This window comes from Pteropus medius, unplaced genomic scaffold (genome assembly GCF_902729225.1).
Source record: "Pteropus medius unplaced genomic scaffold, Ma_sr-lr_union100, whole genome shotgun sequence".
Classification (NCBI taxonomy): Eukaryota; Metazoa; Chordata; class Mammalia; order Chiroptera; family Pteropodidae; genus Pteropus; species Pteropus medius.
The window spans coordinates 10,723,564-10,740,354 of NW_024353908.1; the positions used below are offsets into that span (position 1 = coordinate 10,723,564).

Below are 16,791 nucleotides of genomic sequence, written 5' to 3' on the forward strand. Positions count from 1 at the left end.
AAAGGGTCCTAAAACCAGAGTTTAAATAAGATCCAGGAAGTATAGCAAGGGCCCAAGGAGAACATATCCACCTTCCTTGAAAGAATTTTTGAGGCTTACCAACGATATACTGATATCGATCTGGAACATCCAGGTAACATGATACTGGTCAATATGATGTTTATCAGAGTGCCCCACATATAAGAAAAAAGCTACAAAAACTGCAAGGAGAATTGGGGATGCCAATATCTCAACTGGTTGAGATTGCTTTTAAAGTATTTAATAGCTGAGATCAAATTCAGGAACAGTAGAAACAATATAACATGAGACAACAAGCTGCTTAGCTTGCTGCAACTTTCAGCCATGACATGCAAGACCCAACAAGATGTCTACAGGAAAGAACAAATGACCATGAGTAAGACCCCAGGACCCCAACAACCAGGCCAAAAGGCCATCCATCTGTTGGGCCACAACAATGTACCTTTTGTAGACAAGAAGGACACTGGAAATGGGGGTGTCCTCTGACTCCATTTGGCAAGAAGGAGAAAGGACTTGCTCTAAAACCTCCCCCTAAATGCCATAACTCACTGATAGCAACCAAAATGATGGGGCCTGGGGACTCCAAATTGTAGACATCCAGTAGAGTTTACAACTTTATCTGGTTTACAAGTCTGGACTTATAGGATGTCTTTTATTGCATACCCCTAAGTTCCAAGTCCAAGGAACTGTTTGCCTTTGAATGGGAGAATCCAGCGACTTATATGAAACAACATCATTGCTGGATGGTACCCCCACAGGATTTAAAAATGCTCCCAGCATCTTTGCGGAAGTCACAGCCAAGGTAACATGGGAAGTGCCTGGGACCCTTGGAATACAATAGAAATGACATGCTTCATGGAGGTCTCCATCTACAGAAAAGACCGAAAAAAGATGAATGTGTCAAGAAATCAACTTCACTTGGGGCAAGGTCTTATCAGCTGCCCTGCTTAGGGTAACAGTAGCCCCTAGATGCAAGCTCCAATAGGGCTTTATGAGGTATTCTATAGGCAACCCTTGCTTGAGCATATATACAATTTAGATACTATAAAATGTGTGCAGTCTCTAGGTGTTAGCTTATCTGCTCCTCAAGACTTGGAAAAATCACTCTGAGGATCAGTTAAAACTTAAGCGGAATGGACCCTATGAAGTCCCTCTAGTTAGTTACTTTCCAGAAGAAACAGGACTACAGAGACCCCCCACCCCACCCCCCCGCCCCAATCCCTTCCCAGGAAGAGAAGACAAGGACATCTTGAAAGTAGACTGCATCTGCCTAGGTGTCCAGACCAGGCCTGTATAAACCTAAATTATCTATCTTGCGATGTTCGCTTGTGTGGTCTCAGTACTGATTACTTTGTTCCTCAATCAGCAGGAAATAGCTAGAGTAGTTTTCACCCATATTCCTCAAGATCGAGAAATGAACAACATAAAGGGAGATGTGTAACCACAGAACCAGCTCAAACTGGTCCTAGCCTATCATTAACAAGATCTGGAACCAATGTTTATCCCACTTACAAGTAACACCTGTGAACCCTTAACTGCTCCCCCACATGGAACCAAAGGGCCAGGACGTGATTGGAGTCTGAACGTGGAAACTTTTTCAGAAGCAAAAAGGTCTGTTGTCCAGGAAGATCTGGCGCTGAAACCTCTTAAATTCTCTCCCCAAACCTTGGATCAGGGAGACAGATTTGAGTGGTGTCTCCTGTCTCCTGCAAGTCGACTTGGCACTAAAAGTTCTTTTTTTAAAATTGGTGTCATCATATTGGCTTCTACATGTGTTGGGCAGAGAGCCCTTGAAAAGTAAAAAAAGAGCAAAAACTTGAGAGTTGAGGGAAAGAGTCAGGCTTGAGAGGTGAGCAGAGGGGAGGAGAGACTGTGGAATATGGGGAGACAAGGTAGTCAAGGAGGAAGGATGCCTACTCATCTTCCCAAGCTGGTCCTGCACCTGTGGGTGAATTAAAAGATGCTCACTGAGATGCTCTCAGTTCCTACCCCAAGGCACATGGGGTACCCCAACACTTTTGTGACTGTTTGTGTGGGTGTGTGTGAGACAGAAAGAGCGATTTAATAGAAAGCTATCCCCAAAGACAGTAAGGCAGGGGTCCCCAACCCCCAGGCTGCAGACCGGTACTGGTCCTTGGCCTGATAGGAACCAGCCTCACCACAGAAGGTGAGCAGCGGGGTGAAGGAGCCAGCAAAGCTTCATTTGTATTTGCAGCTGCTCCCTAGCACTACCATCACTGTCTCAGCTCTACCTCAGGTCATCAGGCATTAGATTCTCATAGAAGCACTAGTCCCTGATGCCAAAAAGATCGTGGACTGTTGCAAGGGATTGCAAAAACCTGGAACAACAAAGCTGGGCTTGGTTCCTTCTGGAACCACTTCTCTTAATAGCACAGGATGATGTTAGGCAAATCGTACCACCTCGCTGAGCAGTTATACCCTCTTCTAACCTTCCTGTCACTCTTGGGTTTTCAATGTTATTTATGAATGTACTTTGGGAACAGTAGACTGCAACATAAGTATAAGAGATTATTGAAAAGTTGCCTTTGCATCTTTGTGTTTTTATAGGGCACTGGAAAAATGAGGAGCACAGTATTATAAAGCCTTCAAAAGCATGGTTGAAGAGAGTGACAGAAGAAGGGAAATAAAAAAAATATTTTTCTGTTGTTACAAATGAGATATATGTCATGGGAAAAAACTTATAAAATTGCCAAGAAATAACCTTAAATTTCTCCTTCCAAAAGAATACTGGTATTTGTCTTACAAGACAATAATTTATAATATTTAAAATGCATTTAAATTTTCGTATTTAAAAGTTTCTTAATTAAAAGCAATACATACTTCTTCTAAAAATTCTGAATAGATAGATAAGTAAAAGATCATCTATATATTCTACCACTTAGGACCTCCTAGTCTTCTAGAACATTAAAAAGTCAAATAATTATTTATATATTTTATATTTTTACCTTAATTCATTATACAAGTGTCAGCCCCGAGCTGATCAAGAAGAGAAGGTTTCAGTGGTGAGACGCCCAGTTGAAAGACTGCACGAGGAGCCCACATGAGAATGAAATGGCAGGCACCAACTTTACCGCTGGGAGCACATGCTTCTGTGCTAGGGGACTACATGGGCTTTATATATGTCAGAGAACAATAGTGGCATTCTGCCATACATGCATAATAAACAATAAGCTGAGTCATACTTACATAAGTTAGGCACAGGTGCCCTACTACATTAATGTAACATTCTAAACCTGGAGTCCTATCCCTAGCCATGAGCCTAGATCACAGCCAGATCTGCTACGAGCCAGGCTTGAGGCCCACACTCCACCATTACAGGGTTGCAGTGCAGGATTTGGCCCAGAGGGCACTACCTTGGGCCCTGGAGTGGCTTAGCCCCGTGGGGCATTACCCCTCAGGGACTCTTTACCTGCCATCTCTCTGGGTGCTGCTCAGCACACCAGGGTCATTGTGCCACGGTAACTTGTTCCTGTGCCTGCATCAACGATAGCTCCATCGCTTCACTACCTGTTCCATGGTAGGAGCCATCTGTGTAACAGGCATTCTCAGGGATGGGAGTCCGACCCTCTACATAGAGACTCAGTATGTCTCCCATCTCAACAAGCTCTGCTTAGACAGCGTAGGGGTCTGTGCAGTTCTCATACAGGAGTCTTCCCTAAGACTGCAGCCACCCTTCCACGGGTTATGTGGACTGCATGGTTATGAGATTCTTGCTAGTGATGGCCTCACTCGCCGACAGGGCTACATATATGGCAGCCAGTTGCTTCTCTATCAGAGAATACCGTGCTTCCGTGCTTTTCCACAATTGAGACCAAAAGCCTATTGGTACCTTCCAGGAACCATGCTTCTGACACAAGGCCCATCCAAACCCTGCATCATCCACCTGCACCATAAGCAGGAATGGGAGAGCTGGATCTACTACGTGTAGAGTTTGGGCTTGTGCTACAGCTTGCTTTGTAACCTTAAAGGCCTCTTCTATCTCGGGGGTCCAATCCCACTGGGCACCCCATCGCACTAGATGGTGCAGGGGTCACATCGAGGAGGCCAAATGAGGGATGAACACTCTTCAAAATCCCAGCAGTCTCAAATAGCTTTGGAGCTGCTTCACAGTCTCAGGTTGGGGATATGCCTGTATCTTATCAATCACTGCCTCTGGCATTACTTTTGTCTTACCCAACCAGACAACTTCCAAAAATGTGACAGAGAACCCAGGTCCCTGGACCTTGTCCTTCTTGACTGCCCAACTCCAGTTGGTGAGAGCTTCTCACAGGCTGGTCGCTGCTGCTTCTAGTTCTGTAAGAGAATCAGAGGTTAGCATTCTATCATCAGTGTAATGTTATGAGTGCATTGTGGGCAGTCGTTTCCATGTGGCTAAATCTTGAGCCATGAGACCATGGCACAGTGTAGGGCTAGAGAAAAGGGCATTTGCCAAGTCCACCACATAATGGTTTCATCCAAGTTCATGTGACAGCTGGCCCATGAGGTATGTGACGTTCAGTTCAGTGGCATGCAGGGGCAGCATAACCTTATTGAGCTCCCGATAGTCAACTGTCATGCTCCAGGAGCCATCAGTCTTCTTCACTGGCCACACAGGGGAGTTGTATGGGCTATGAGTAGGACGAATGACACCGGCTTCTTCCAGCTTCAGAATGGTGCGTCCTATTTCCTCATGGCTGCCCGGCAGGCGATACTGTTTTGTGTTCACTACCGGGGGAGTCTGGGGTAGCACCAACAAGGCATGGCATGGACGTCCCTGGATAATAGTTTTCACCACTCGGATATGAAGGCAAAACTCACCAGCAGTCGTTTTTACAGTCAAGCCTCACAAAATCAGTCCCCAAAATGTACTCCTGTATGGGGGATATGTACAGTTGACATGTCCAAGGAGGCAATCTGCTAATACCCAATGTCATAGAGACCTGCCACACGCAAATGAAACGACCTCCATAGCCTTCTATGGTTGCAGTGGGTCCTGGAAACTCGCCGGATTCCCATAAGCAGGGTGCTGTCAGCACCCATGTCCAGGAAGGCTAGTACCCTCTGCACATTGTGGGGGAACAAATGTATTGTCAGTTCCACACACAGCCTCAGGTCAACCAGCTCCCCCACCAACCTGATGTCCAGGCTGAATCCCTAATCAGGAAGATAATTGGCCAGCCGCACCTTATGGGTTGTGGCTTTCCTGGAAACAGGAGTGAATTGCTGGTCAGGGCGCAGCTGATTCCGCAGTGCCAGCAGCACTTCATTAGGTTGCTGCTCAATCTTTTCTGCAGCGACCCTGCTGCGAGGAGATCAAACCACATTTGCCTGCGGCTCACTTTCATGGCTGATTGGGCTGGGCGCTGCTCTGCCCTGCTTTTTGGCCATGCCTCCATCCCTGCACTGGCCGGTTTGGAAGTGCAGGAGATGGTACAGCACGCACTTGAGTGGAACGCTCCTTGCATTTCACTTCCACAGCCCCCAACCTTGCCATGACGAACGTTACCTCATGGATCTGCCTATCTGTGTAATGGGCCAGCAGCATTGCCATGGTGCCAAAAGCACTAGCTGGGCCAGAGTTCAAGACTGAGTTCTTCAAACACATTGTAAATACCACCTCATCAGGGCTAGTGTAGTGGGCGTGAAACATCATCTGTTGCATGCCCATTTCCTGAATTATTTGTACCAGATCTAAGTAGCTGTCTCTGGTAGCTCCCCAGGGTCGGCCTGTACCACACTGTCTGACAGCGGACATGAGCCAGTTAATGAGGGAGTGGTTGCTTGCACCCTGCACCGTAAGCACCACATTCTGGAGGCACTGCCTGAGTGACGGTGTCACGTTACAGAGGCCAGTTGAGCCATCTCTTCCAGAAGTAATTCAGTCCCTTCGGTCCTATCATCCCACAACTGCAGCAGCCACCCCAGAACCGTCTCCCTGACTCCCTGCCATACCTGTTTCATCAGGTCCCGGAATTCAGTGAGGGTGTACTGGATCAAGGTGGTATGCTTTTTAGCCTGGGGTGGGGGGCACCACCAGCTTGTCCCCCCAGGGTCAATGGCTGCTCCACTTCAGCCTGCTGCCATATCACTGGCCGCGCCTGTGACGGTATTGCCAGTGGGCTCCCAGACCTGGACGATGGCAGCGACTCATCAGGGCCCTGCAGCGTGTGTTCTGCTGCCACCAGCCGCCTTTCTAGAGCTTCTTCTTGACATTGAAGTTGTTGCACCCACTGAGAATGGTCCTGAACCTCCAGGCTGGCCTGCCACAGCACCTCCAGGAATATCCAGGCCACCCGACCCGCTGCCTCCCAGTAAGCGGGTGGGATATTTGGCTCGAGCATCTCCAGCACTTTCCAGATGTCCTCCAGACACAGCTTCACTCCATCCTAATCCTCTGGGGGCATCTAAGATACGCAGCCATGGGATACTACTGGGAGGCAGGGCATCGGGGAAACATGTCCTCCATCCGGGTATCATCTGGAGCACTGGAGGCTGTGCTCACTTCATCCTGCCAACTATGCCATGTATCCACTTCAAGCTGATTAAGAAGGGAAGGTTTCGATGATGAGACGCCCAGTTGAAAGAAAGCACAAGGAGCCGACGTGATAATGAAGTGACAGGCACCAACTTTACTGTGGGGAGCAAGTGCTTCTGTGCTAGGGGACCACATGGGCTTTATATAGGTCAGAGAACAATAGTGGCATTCTGCCACACATGCGTAATACAATAAGCTGAGTCTTACTTACTTAAGTTAGGTGCAGGTGCCCTACTACATTAATGTAACATTATAAATTCGGAGTCCTATCCCTAGCTGTGAGCCTGGATCACAAACAGACCTGGGACCCACAACAAGGAATACACATTTTAAATAAAAATTAGTTGAGTAAAAGATGAACTATTAAATCACTTGAAATTCAAACTCCAAAACAATTGATCACAATCTGTAATATTTTTTATTAGTCTCTGGACTTCTCAATATTCAAAAATGTATATATTTTTGAAAGCATAACGGGTACCCAAAATCTTTTCCAAAAGTGAACTAATATTGCTATTTTGTAACCTGCTTTCCAAATGGAACAATATCCATATAAATTTTTCCATATTCTACATCATTTTTAATGTCTGTGCAGAATTCTAGTGGAAGGATGCACCATTAGTTATTTAATAGGTCCTCTGTTAAGTATTTAGATCATTTGTGATTTTTCTTTTTCCTCTTGGAAACAATGCTTTCATAACTATCCTTTAACCACATATTCATACTTTTTTTTTTGCAATTTACATTTTAGGATAAGCTGGGCCTGTGGCTCTGCAGACTCAAAGACTTTCAAAGAGGAGATTGTATGCTGTTTAGTGTAGTACCCTTTTATCATTTCAACTATTTTTGCTTTAAATATATTTATAAATTCAAGACAATGTAATGCCCTGTGAAATATTTAGTCCACACTGTGTCTTTATTTGATTTCCCTCCTATTTATATAGAGGCCATTTATATATATAAATATATATATATAAATTTATATATATATATAAATATATGTATATTTATATTTATATAAATATATGTGTATATTTATATTTATATAAATATATATGCATAATATAAATATATTTATATATTTATATAAATATATATGCATAATATAAATATATTTATATATTTATATAAATATATATGCATTTATATAAATATATGCATATATTTATATAAATATATATTTATATAAATATATGCATATATTTATATAAATATATACATATATACATACATTTATATATATTTATATAAATATATACATATATTTATATTTATATAAATATATACATATAAATATAAATATATGTGCATATATTTATATTTATATAAATATATACATATATTTATATATATCGGTTTTATGATCATACTAGAAAATTTGTCTACAGAAGAGTGTGCATTGGGAAAAAAGATAAAAGTCCTCTGTAATCCCACTACTGAGAGAATCATTTCTCCAGTTACCCTGTCAACTCCCTCACTGCCCATGGCTTTACACACTCTTTTTCAAAATACCACTTGTAGATTTCTGATTAGGAGGATGCTCTGATGGAGCTTCTAAGTGTTCGCTGCTGTTCAGAGAGATTTACCTATTTTTGCAACACTCAGAATCGTTTTTAGTAGGTGAGAGAAAGAAATATGCACCTGGGTGAGGCTGTGCTGAGATACAGTAAGTCCTAACTTAATGTCGTCCATAGGCTCTGTGACTTTAAGCAAAACGATGTGTAAGGAAAGCAATTTTGTCATAGCCTAATTGATATAAACAAGAGTTAAATTCTAATCTCATCAGTGTTATAAGGACATGATATTGAAGGAAATGACAGAATTCAAGGACCTGTGGTACTGTGTTCTCCTTCCCCATTTAAAAAGTACAGTGTGGACATATCCCTAAGTTTTGCTGCAGGTGTGTGAGAACAGGGTGTCAGAAGTTTCACTTGGCTTAACAGTCAGATTTATATATATATAAAAATAAAAAGCCAAAATACAGAAAACAGTTATGTATAGGCCAAAAGAAAGGGAGACAAACATCTTCTCATTACAACTGATCCAGATTTGATATTAGAAGATGTCAGGGAGCAAGGGCACAATTCTCAATTTAGATAAATAATTTTACATTTCTGATTATAAATTGAACACATGTTTATTATTGGAAATACATTTGAAAAGCAACAAAAATTGATCACTTTACCTTCAATCCGTTTCAATGTTTTGTGTGTTTCTTTTAAGTTTCTTAATGCATATTTTAAGTCCAATTAAAGCCTATGCTGTTTTTTTTTTCACTTCATATTATAGCAAGGGCTTCTTCCCATGTCAACAGTTGTGTGTGAGGATTTCTTCAAGTTCCATAGTAATTGTACTGCCTTGAGAGATGAGGAAAGGGCAAACATCAAATATGTCTGTGAAGAGCAAATGCAATGATAAAGCAAAATAAAATTGTCTACTGTTCCCCCATAGCTGCAGCAGCAGTGTGTTTTCCTTCCTGGGTTACTAAGCTTTATCTTCCTAAGCAAGATAAAGTGGTTTTTGAATAGGTTAGTAAGATCCTCCTTCTCATACATGAGCCTCAGGTGTAAATAAGTCCATAGGAAACTGGCTCCTGCTCTGAGAGACCAAGGGGGACTTGCCCAGGAAGAGGTGATTTTTATGGCAGGTGTCAGAGAAACACTCTTGGCACCTTGTTTGTGAGGTGAAATTGGGCCTTCTGTATGTGGCTTGTTCAGACAACATGAGGAGACAGACCATTTACATCTTCCTGGCATCTCTTTGACTAAGAGACAAAGGTTAAAGGTCCAGATCACTCAAATCACGTTTTCCAAGGCATTCCTATTGTTACATCATTCACCAGCCACCTCTATCCAGAAGGGAGATGTAGGACAGGACTCCTGCCACTAGCTGTTGTAGTTCCTTCCAGGGAATTTGAAAAAAGGGGCTGCTTCCTCAAGATATATTCCTTCCATCTGTTAGAAGCGTACGATGCACTGATTTTGTTACTAACCTTTGCTAAAAATTATCATAATTAAAATACAAGTAGGCAACATCCACATTGTGAAGATTATCCTCCCAACCCACTTCTGCCAGTAATACGGCTGTATGTCGTGCAGTACAGAGCTGTGTGTGCAGTGGCTCTGTTGAGAAGGTCAGGTGAGCATCCTGCACCAGTATTAATTATAACCTGAGATTTTCAATACTAATGTCCCCTGTTCCCCCACCCCTTCAAAAGCTACTGCCTTTTATTTAGGCATTTGACAAATATTTATTGAGCATTTGAGATGAGCTAGACCCTGTGCTAGACCTGGGCAAATAAAGGGATGAATAAGCCGTGGCATTTACCTTCTGCAAGTATACCATCTACTGGTAATGGAGGTGGTGGTAAATAGTAGTCTACTCTTTATTTCACTGAGTTTCGGAGCATTTTTACCAGGACTAAGATTAGGGTGTGGTAAGTGAGGATGAGATGTATAAGTGTAAGGTACGATTCTGTCTTTATTTAAAATGTTGATATTCTGTTCATTATGGACTGTTTGCATTAATTTTGATTCTTTAAAATATTGCATAAAATATTGTTTATCTTGATTACTGACGTTGTTTTGTAACCCTGTAAATTTTGCTTCTGAAATGAAGACCTTACTGGCCTCACCCTAGTTCTGGCCTAGAACACAAACCAAACCTTACTCTCTGGGAATTGAAGGTCATCAGCTAGCACTGAACACAGGGGATGTCTGAGCTGTATCACTCTGTTCTTTGGAATTTGAGATATTAACTAAACTGGCCTTGCCACTAATTTGCTATTACCCAAGGCAAGCGGCTTTTCTTCACTCAAGTTCAGTGTCTCCTCTGGAAAAATGCTGATCTGGGAGAATGATCTTTTCTACAATGACAAGAATGTCTTCCTTTGACTAATATTTATGGAGTACCTACTATGTGCTGATATCATTATAAGTTCTGGAGCAACTGAGGTGAACAAGACAAGTTTGGGTGAGGACAAATAAAAGTAAATGAGATCATTTCTATGTATGCTACATGCAATATGAGAGTGTGTGAGTGAAAGATATTACAATAGAGTCAGGAAAGTTCTCTCAGGGGAAGTGATATTTGAGCTGAAACATCAATGATAAGTGGATACCACAGCCAGTAGCTCTCAGACTGGCAACCCCTTTGACAGCTAATCTTTAATGAGCCCTTCCTTTGTGCTTGTTATAACATGTATAACAACTATACATGTCCTGACTCATCTTTCTCAACAATGCTGCGAGATAAGGGCTCTTGTTACATTTCTTTTTTATTGATAAGGAGACTGGAGCATAAAGAGGTCAATTGATTTAGGAAGAGCATCAGCCAATGAGTGGTGGAAAAAGGACGAGCAGATAGGCACTGGGATTTCAAAGCTTGTGTTTAAGAATTCAATAGTTACTTAATGAGCATCTACTATATTCCAGGCTCTGTACAATTAGAGAAAGGCATATTTCATCCTCCTCCTCTTCCTCATCTACAAATACTTAATGAATACTAAATAGATTCCATGCATGGTACAAACTTTTCAAAAGTCTCTTGTGGGGTGATGGGACTGTTCTATAGATTGATTGCGGTGGTGGTGGTTACAGGTTTGTATGAATTTGTCAAAACTGGCAGAATTGTGCACTAAAAAGGATAAATTTTACTGTATGTGAATTATATCTTAATTAAAAAAAAACTTAACCCCCATTTCTCTATCTTCACCCCTGCCCCAGCTACAGCAGCAGGAATTCCTGAAGAGGTCCCTGCCCCTAACTTCTGAGACAAGGTGAGGGAAGAGCCTTTGGGGGCGGGGCAGGTCCAGGCATAGGACGGGAGTTGGCCCTAGTGGGCCTACCAAGAAGCAAGTAAAAGGAGAAAGTAGGCACGGCCGGGCGCTGGGGAGGGATGGAAAGGGCCGGTGGACTGCGGGGCGAAGCTGCGGAGGGCGGGGGGATGTCGGGAGAGAGGGAGGGACCTGCCGGCGGGAGAGCGAGAGGCACAGGGAAGGGAGGAGGGGGAGGCGTGCACTCCGGAGCGAGCCGGGGGCTGCGAGGCGGAGACAACCAGGCCACCGGCCGCCGAGGGTGCCCGCCGAGGCGACCCGCCCTCCTAGCCGCGGTGCGGACAGACAGACAGACCACGCTGCGTGCAGGAGGCGCCCGGCCATGTTCAGCCGGAGCTCCCGGAAAAGACTCTCCAGCCGCTCGGTGAGTGTCCCCCACCAGAGCGGGCCAGATCTCCGGGTGCCCCTGGGCCGCCGCGAGCGCCCCTGCCCCGTCTCCTTGTGCCCGGCGGCCGCGCACCTGTGGCCCCAGGTAAGCCGGCCCTGCAGGCGGGTGGGGGCATGTCCGGAGCTCACAAGAGGGCTCCAAGGCGCGGAAGGGGTTAACTCCGGGTCCCCGGTCTGGGAGAGAGAGAGACCAGGAACTGTGGCCCTCAATATCACAATTTGGGGGGGGGGAGCGGAAAGCTCCCTCCCTCGCCTCTTCCTTTAAGGCAGCTCTGAATCCCACCACTAAAGCTACAGCGTCCAGCTTCTTTCAACTCTAGCCACGGACTTGACTTTGGGGCTGTCTTCTGGGGTGTCCTGTGCTGTCCCCTTCCCGGGAGCACCAGCCTAGTCAAAGGCGAGCGCACTACGGTAGCTTCTCCTGGACTCTGGGCAACAGAAAGGTCTTGCTTTTGTTTCTTAGAAACCCGTGACCAAGGTGTCTCGGGGAGACAAAGCCCCAGCCATGGCCATTTCTTGGTGACTTGGTGTCTACACCAGAGGCAGCCCCCCTGGGTCCGCACACCCTTCCTCATGAAGGAGACCACCCTTGGGGTACCGACAGCGCCCTGCCCTAACGTCCCCCACCTCGGAGAGGAACGTTGGAGTCAAATTAGATGAGGTGCGGTGGGAAGAGTAGGGAATCCAGCCTGGGACACAAGTGGGGCTTTGGAGGGAGTCTCTGTGGTGGAAACATGTTGTGTTGTCTTTTTGTTTTGAAGTTGACTGGACTGGGGCGAATAGAGAGAGGCCAGCCATGTAATGCCTGTGGTGACCAGTGCCCTGGGTTTGCCTTGCATAAATGGAGGTAGGATACCTTAAATCTGATTTCTAAAGATGCTGCACTTCAGGGAGGAATATATATATATATATATATATATATATATATATATATATATATATATATATATATATATATATATCTGTGTATGGGAAAAAAAATATGCACACACATATATTTTTCTTCTCTTGTAAATCTTACTTGTAAGCCACATGGAAAGAATGCAAAGGCTGTTCCTTTAAGAGTGGAACTACATCTGCTGCAAATATTGAAGGTGGAAGTGGTGGCCAGACACTGGGGGATCCAGGAGAATGCTTTTCTAATGTGAGAGTTCGGGGCCACTTGTACCCACACATATCTAAGTCACTCAACCCGAAACAATTCAGCTTGGGCATGCAGTTGTTTCCAGGTGCCACAGTGCAGTGCTTGGAGGATTCCCTGGACTGGCTGGTGTTTTCCAATTGTGTTTTTAATTCAGCCCCTGTAACTCTGGGTCCCAACCACAAATCCACCACTGCCCGCCTGCACTGTGTCAACCCTCTTCGGTGGCCAGATGTTTCTTATTAATGTGCCGTGAATGTTGACTTCCAGGCAGCCCCAGCCTGGATTGGAATGATTATGTTTGGGAGACAAGGGATCTCGGTGCCTTCCCAGTGCATCTGGCTGCTGGGGCTCTGGTTGGGAAAAGTTGGGGTGCAGGCTTGCCGGCTCTCAGTTTGGCAATGTAAAGAGAAGAGGTGGATCCTTCTTAGCAACTTCATGAAAAGAAAAAAAAAAACAGTGACAGGAGAAAATCCTCTAACATCATAACATGTTCTTTCTTTGATTATTGCATCTTTCTCTCTCCCCATCACTTCTATGCCCCTTTGAAGAGGGCTGTTTCTGGATACTAGGGAGAAAAGCCTGCTTTGATCTTTTTTTTCTCCTTTTGTGTGTGCTTCTCGACTTTCTCCCAGTTGGTAATGTGTGCTGGGCACCCAGTTATAAGGAAACTCCCAACTGGCTCCTTCAGAAAATAAATGCTTTTGTTCCTGCCTCAGATGGGTCTGGCAGCCTCTTTGCCTTTGTTTCAGGGCACCGAGCACAGCCCTCTGGCTCCCGAGCATTTAATAACTTCTCTGTCAGAGGCAAGGCCAAGCGACCTTATAAATATGTAATGGATGGACATCGGCATCCATCAGTTGTGCCAAGGTTGTAACCCAACTAGGTGTGTTCTGGGCTGGCCCCTTGTGTGTCCCAAATGTGCAAGTGAGCGATACATGGGAATCGGTGTAGAAGCCTTATTTTGTCAACCAAATCCAGGATACAGAACTACTGATCCAGTCCTTTTTGATCAATTTTGTGCTGGAATGGAGCTGGGAAAGGCAGAGTGATGAACAGTAGAGTGATTTTCAGTTTCTCTCCTATTCTGGAGCATTTGGGTTAACTTCTGAATAGATGCCTATGGGATAGTGGTACAGTGTGAGGGTGTACCTGGCCCCCCTCCTTCGGTCTGTGTGGCCTCTGACCTCCAGTCACTTATTCTCTCTAATTCTCAGTTTTCCTAACCATTAAGTGGGAACAATAACTTACCTCACAGTGTGATTGTAGGGATTAAATGAGGTACTGAAAACACATTGTTTGCCTGGTACACCATATTTATTAGCTACTTTTGTTAATTATTTTTATCTTCCTCTCAGTGGCTGCTCAGGACAAAACATAACCAGACTCTCTGAAGCTGCTGGGTGTCCAAATCACTTTAGACTTTCATGACCACAGCTTCTTGGAGAACCTTAAGCCATTTTAACCCAGCTGACTTTGTGATAGGAAAACAAGTGTTTTATTTTCAGCCCATTATGGACCCTTTCTTTTGGAAAGAGACCCTTTCATTAGACTGAGATAGGTTTTCATGCTGAAGCAGTTTCTTCACTAGCAATAGAAAGGCTTCACTTGGACTCCATGAATGGGGTTTTTATGGCATTTCTACCCATTGCTGGAAAGGAAGCAGCCCCTTGCTTTTGCCCCCTCCTTTTCCCCCTTGGGCATACTTTTGGGTGACCTTTTGGGAGAAGAGAGACAACTATTTGTGGGTAACAGCACAATATTCTTTTTGCAGTTTGAAACCCACAGTATGCTCACTTTCTGTTCCTCTGATAGAGAGACAGTTGTGCCTGAATAGGAGGAAAAGGCTGGCTTGACAGGCTCAAAGTTTGGCTTTGGTCGGACCCATGGAGCGTGAACTTCCCGTACCCCAAAGTACCAAGGCATCTTAAATATTACCACTCCTCGGCCTCTCCGCTAGCCTTTCTGCTTCCACACTGGTCCCCTGTAGTCCATTGTCTACACAGCAAGCTCCTCAAAACAGAACAGAATTGTGTTAGTGCCTCCAGCACAAAGGCAGTTAAGTTCTAGGGAGGAAGAGTGTTGTAAACAAACTTTGCTTCCCCCTGGGTGTGGAGGAGAGAGCTAGGCCTTTGAAGTGCAGACAGAGCTGGGCTGGTGTCTTGCTCTGGCTTTGACAACTGTGTGACCTTGGACAAATGACTTAGGCTCCCCGAATTTCGTTTTGCTCAGCTGTCAAACTGGGATCTCACTACTGAACAAATATTTGAGTGCTTGCTTTGTACCAGGTGCCCTGCTGGTGCTGGGGATACAGCAAAGAACAAAACAGGATTCCTGTCCTCATTCAACAAATAATTACATTTTAGATAAGGTGATCTGAAAGGACTCTCTGAGGAGGTGACATTTGAGCAGGGACCTAAATGAAGCCAGCGAGGAGGATCCTGTTGATCCCACCTGGGACAGGAACTACCAGCATCATCTCATGGAAGCTTGTTAGAAATGCAGAATCTCAGGCCCTGCCCTAGACTTACTGAATCTGAGCCTAGGCTTGAACAAGACCCCCAGCTGATTTGTGTGTGCACGTTGAGGATGGAGAACTGCTGACTTAAAACACCACGCACCAAATGCCAAATTGCTCTCCATACTTGGGGCTTCCTCTGTGTTAGCAAAGATGCTGAAGGTCCTGTGTTAAATTTTATGGAGATCTTCCTGAGTGATCATACACTATTTTTATTGTCATCCACACCTGTAGGTGGCAAATATGGGGATTTTTTAAAGGATTTCTAAAAAAACCCCACAAGGATTTATGTGTCTTGAAGAGCAGAGGGCTCACGATTGTCAGACAAAGTGCTCTCCTCTACCTGAGTTAGGGCATCTGGGGAGCAGAGATGGATATTCCTCTCTACAGGTAAGCTGGCTCCTAGAAACAGCACCTCAAGGCAGCCTAAGGGAAACCTCACAGTAACCAGGCCACCGACGGAATATTCATTAAGAGGAAGATTAAGGCATCTTCATGGACTGCGGCCAGAACAAAATCATTAATAATCAAGCACTTAGTGTTCTCTACTATGAGACAGCATTCTGAGTGGGGGTTAATTGGGCTTGCTTCTTTGCTACCAGATTGAGCAGGGAGAGAAAAATAGCCATTTTTTTTTCCCAGTGAAGATTTACCCTTTGAATGCCTTGGTACTGATGAATAAAAATAGTAATAATAATACCAAAACAACATCAGCAGTAATAACCATGAGTGCTTACTTTGTCCAAGAGAGCTGTACCTCCATGTTTTATATACATTTCTCTTTAATCCTCACCAAACCCTATGAGGCAGATGTGATTATTTTCCTGATGAGGAAACTGAAACTCAAAGCTACTGGGATTTGACTTTAAAACTCAGGCTCAATTTCTTGTGACTCACTGCCTTTATTTCTCTATTCTTAGGCATAGTTTACACACTTAGGTCATATCCACCCTGCGGGTGGGTTTTTTTTGGTTTGCACAGTGTGTTAAATAAAGGGGCTTTTTCTAACCTTAAAATCCAGGTTTCCAGCTCTCTTGGAAAATCCAAATATGTTATAACATGGGGCTTATTTGCCTCATGACAGTAACTGGCAGGACGTGAGTGCTGTCCCTACAGAGGGATATGACCTCCGCTCACCGTGGTCTCCAACATTCCAGTTGCATTCAAGAACTTCTTCAAATATTTACGTGACCTATCAGATTCCGGAAGTGATTAGAGCTTGCAAATCCTCAGTGAGCATTCTCAGCTCTCCAAATATGATTTAAAAAATAGTAAGCTTTTAAAATATTAGCTACCATTTTTAAAGCATTGACAATGCCAGACAAGTGTTTTACATCCTTCCTGGCTTTTACTTACAA

General features: G+C 44.3%; 1 protein-coding gene across 7 annotated transcripts in view; it reads left to right on the plus strand.

Annotated features, from left to right (window-relative positions):
- The first annotated feature begins 11,452 nt into the window (after positions 1 to 11,452).
- LOC120593716 (uncharacterized) overlaps positions 11,453 to 16,791 on the plus strand; it is a 29,326-nt gene continuing 23,987 nt past the window's right edge. For 4 of the 7 annotated variants that reach the window (XR_005650420.1, XR_005650423.1, XM_039851595.1 and 1 more), the window contains exons 1-2: positions 11,453 to 11,859; positions 12,536 to 12,621. Coding sequence is in view for 2 of the 7 variants with exons in the window: in XM_039851595.1 (XP_039707529.1) it covers positions 11,710 to 11,859; positions 12,536 to 12,621 (236 nt within the window). In the remaining 5 variants the exon portion in view is untranslated. The remainder of the gene's footprint in view (positions 11,860 to 12,535; positions 12,622 to 16,791) is intronic. The other 3 variants (XR_005650424.1, XR_005650421.1, XR_005650422.1) reach the window with 1 other exon arrangement.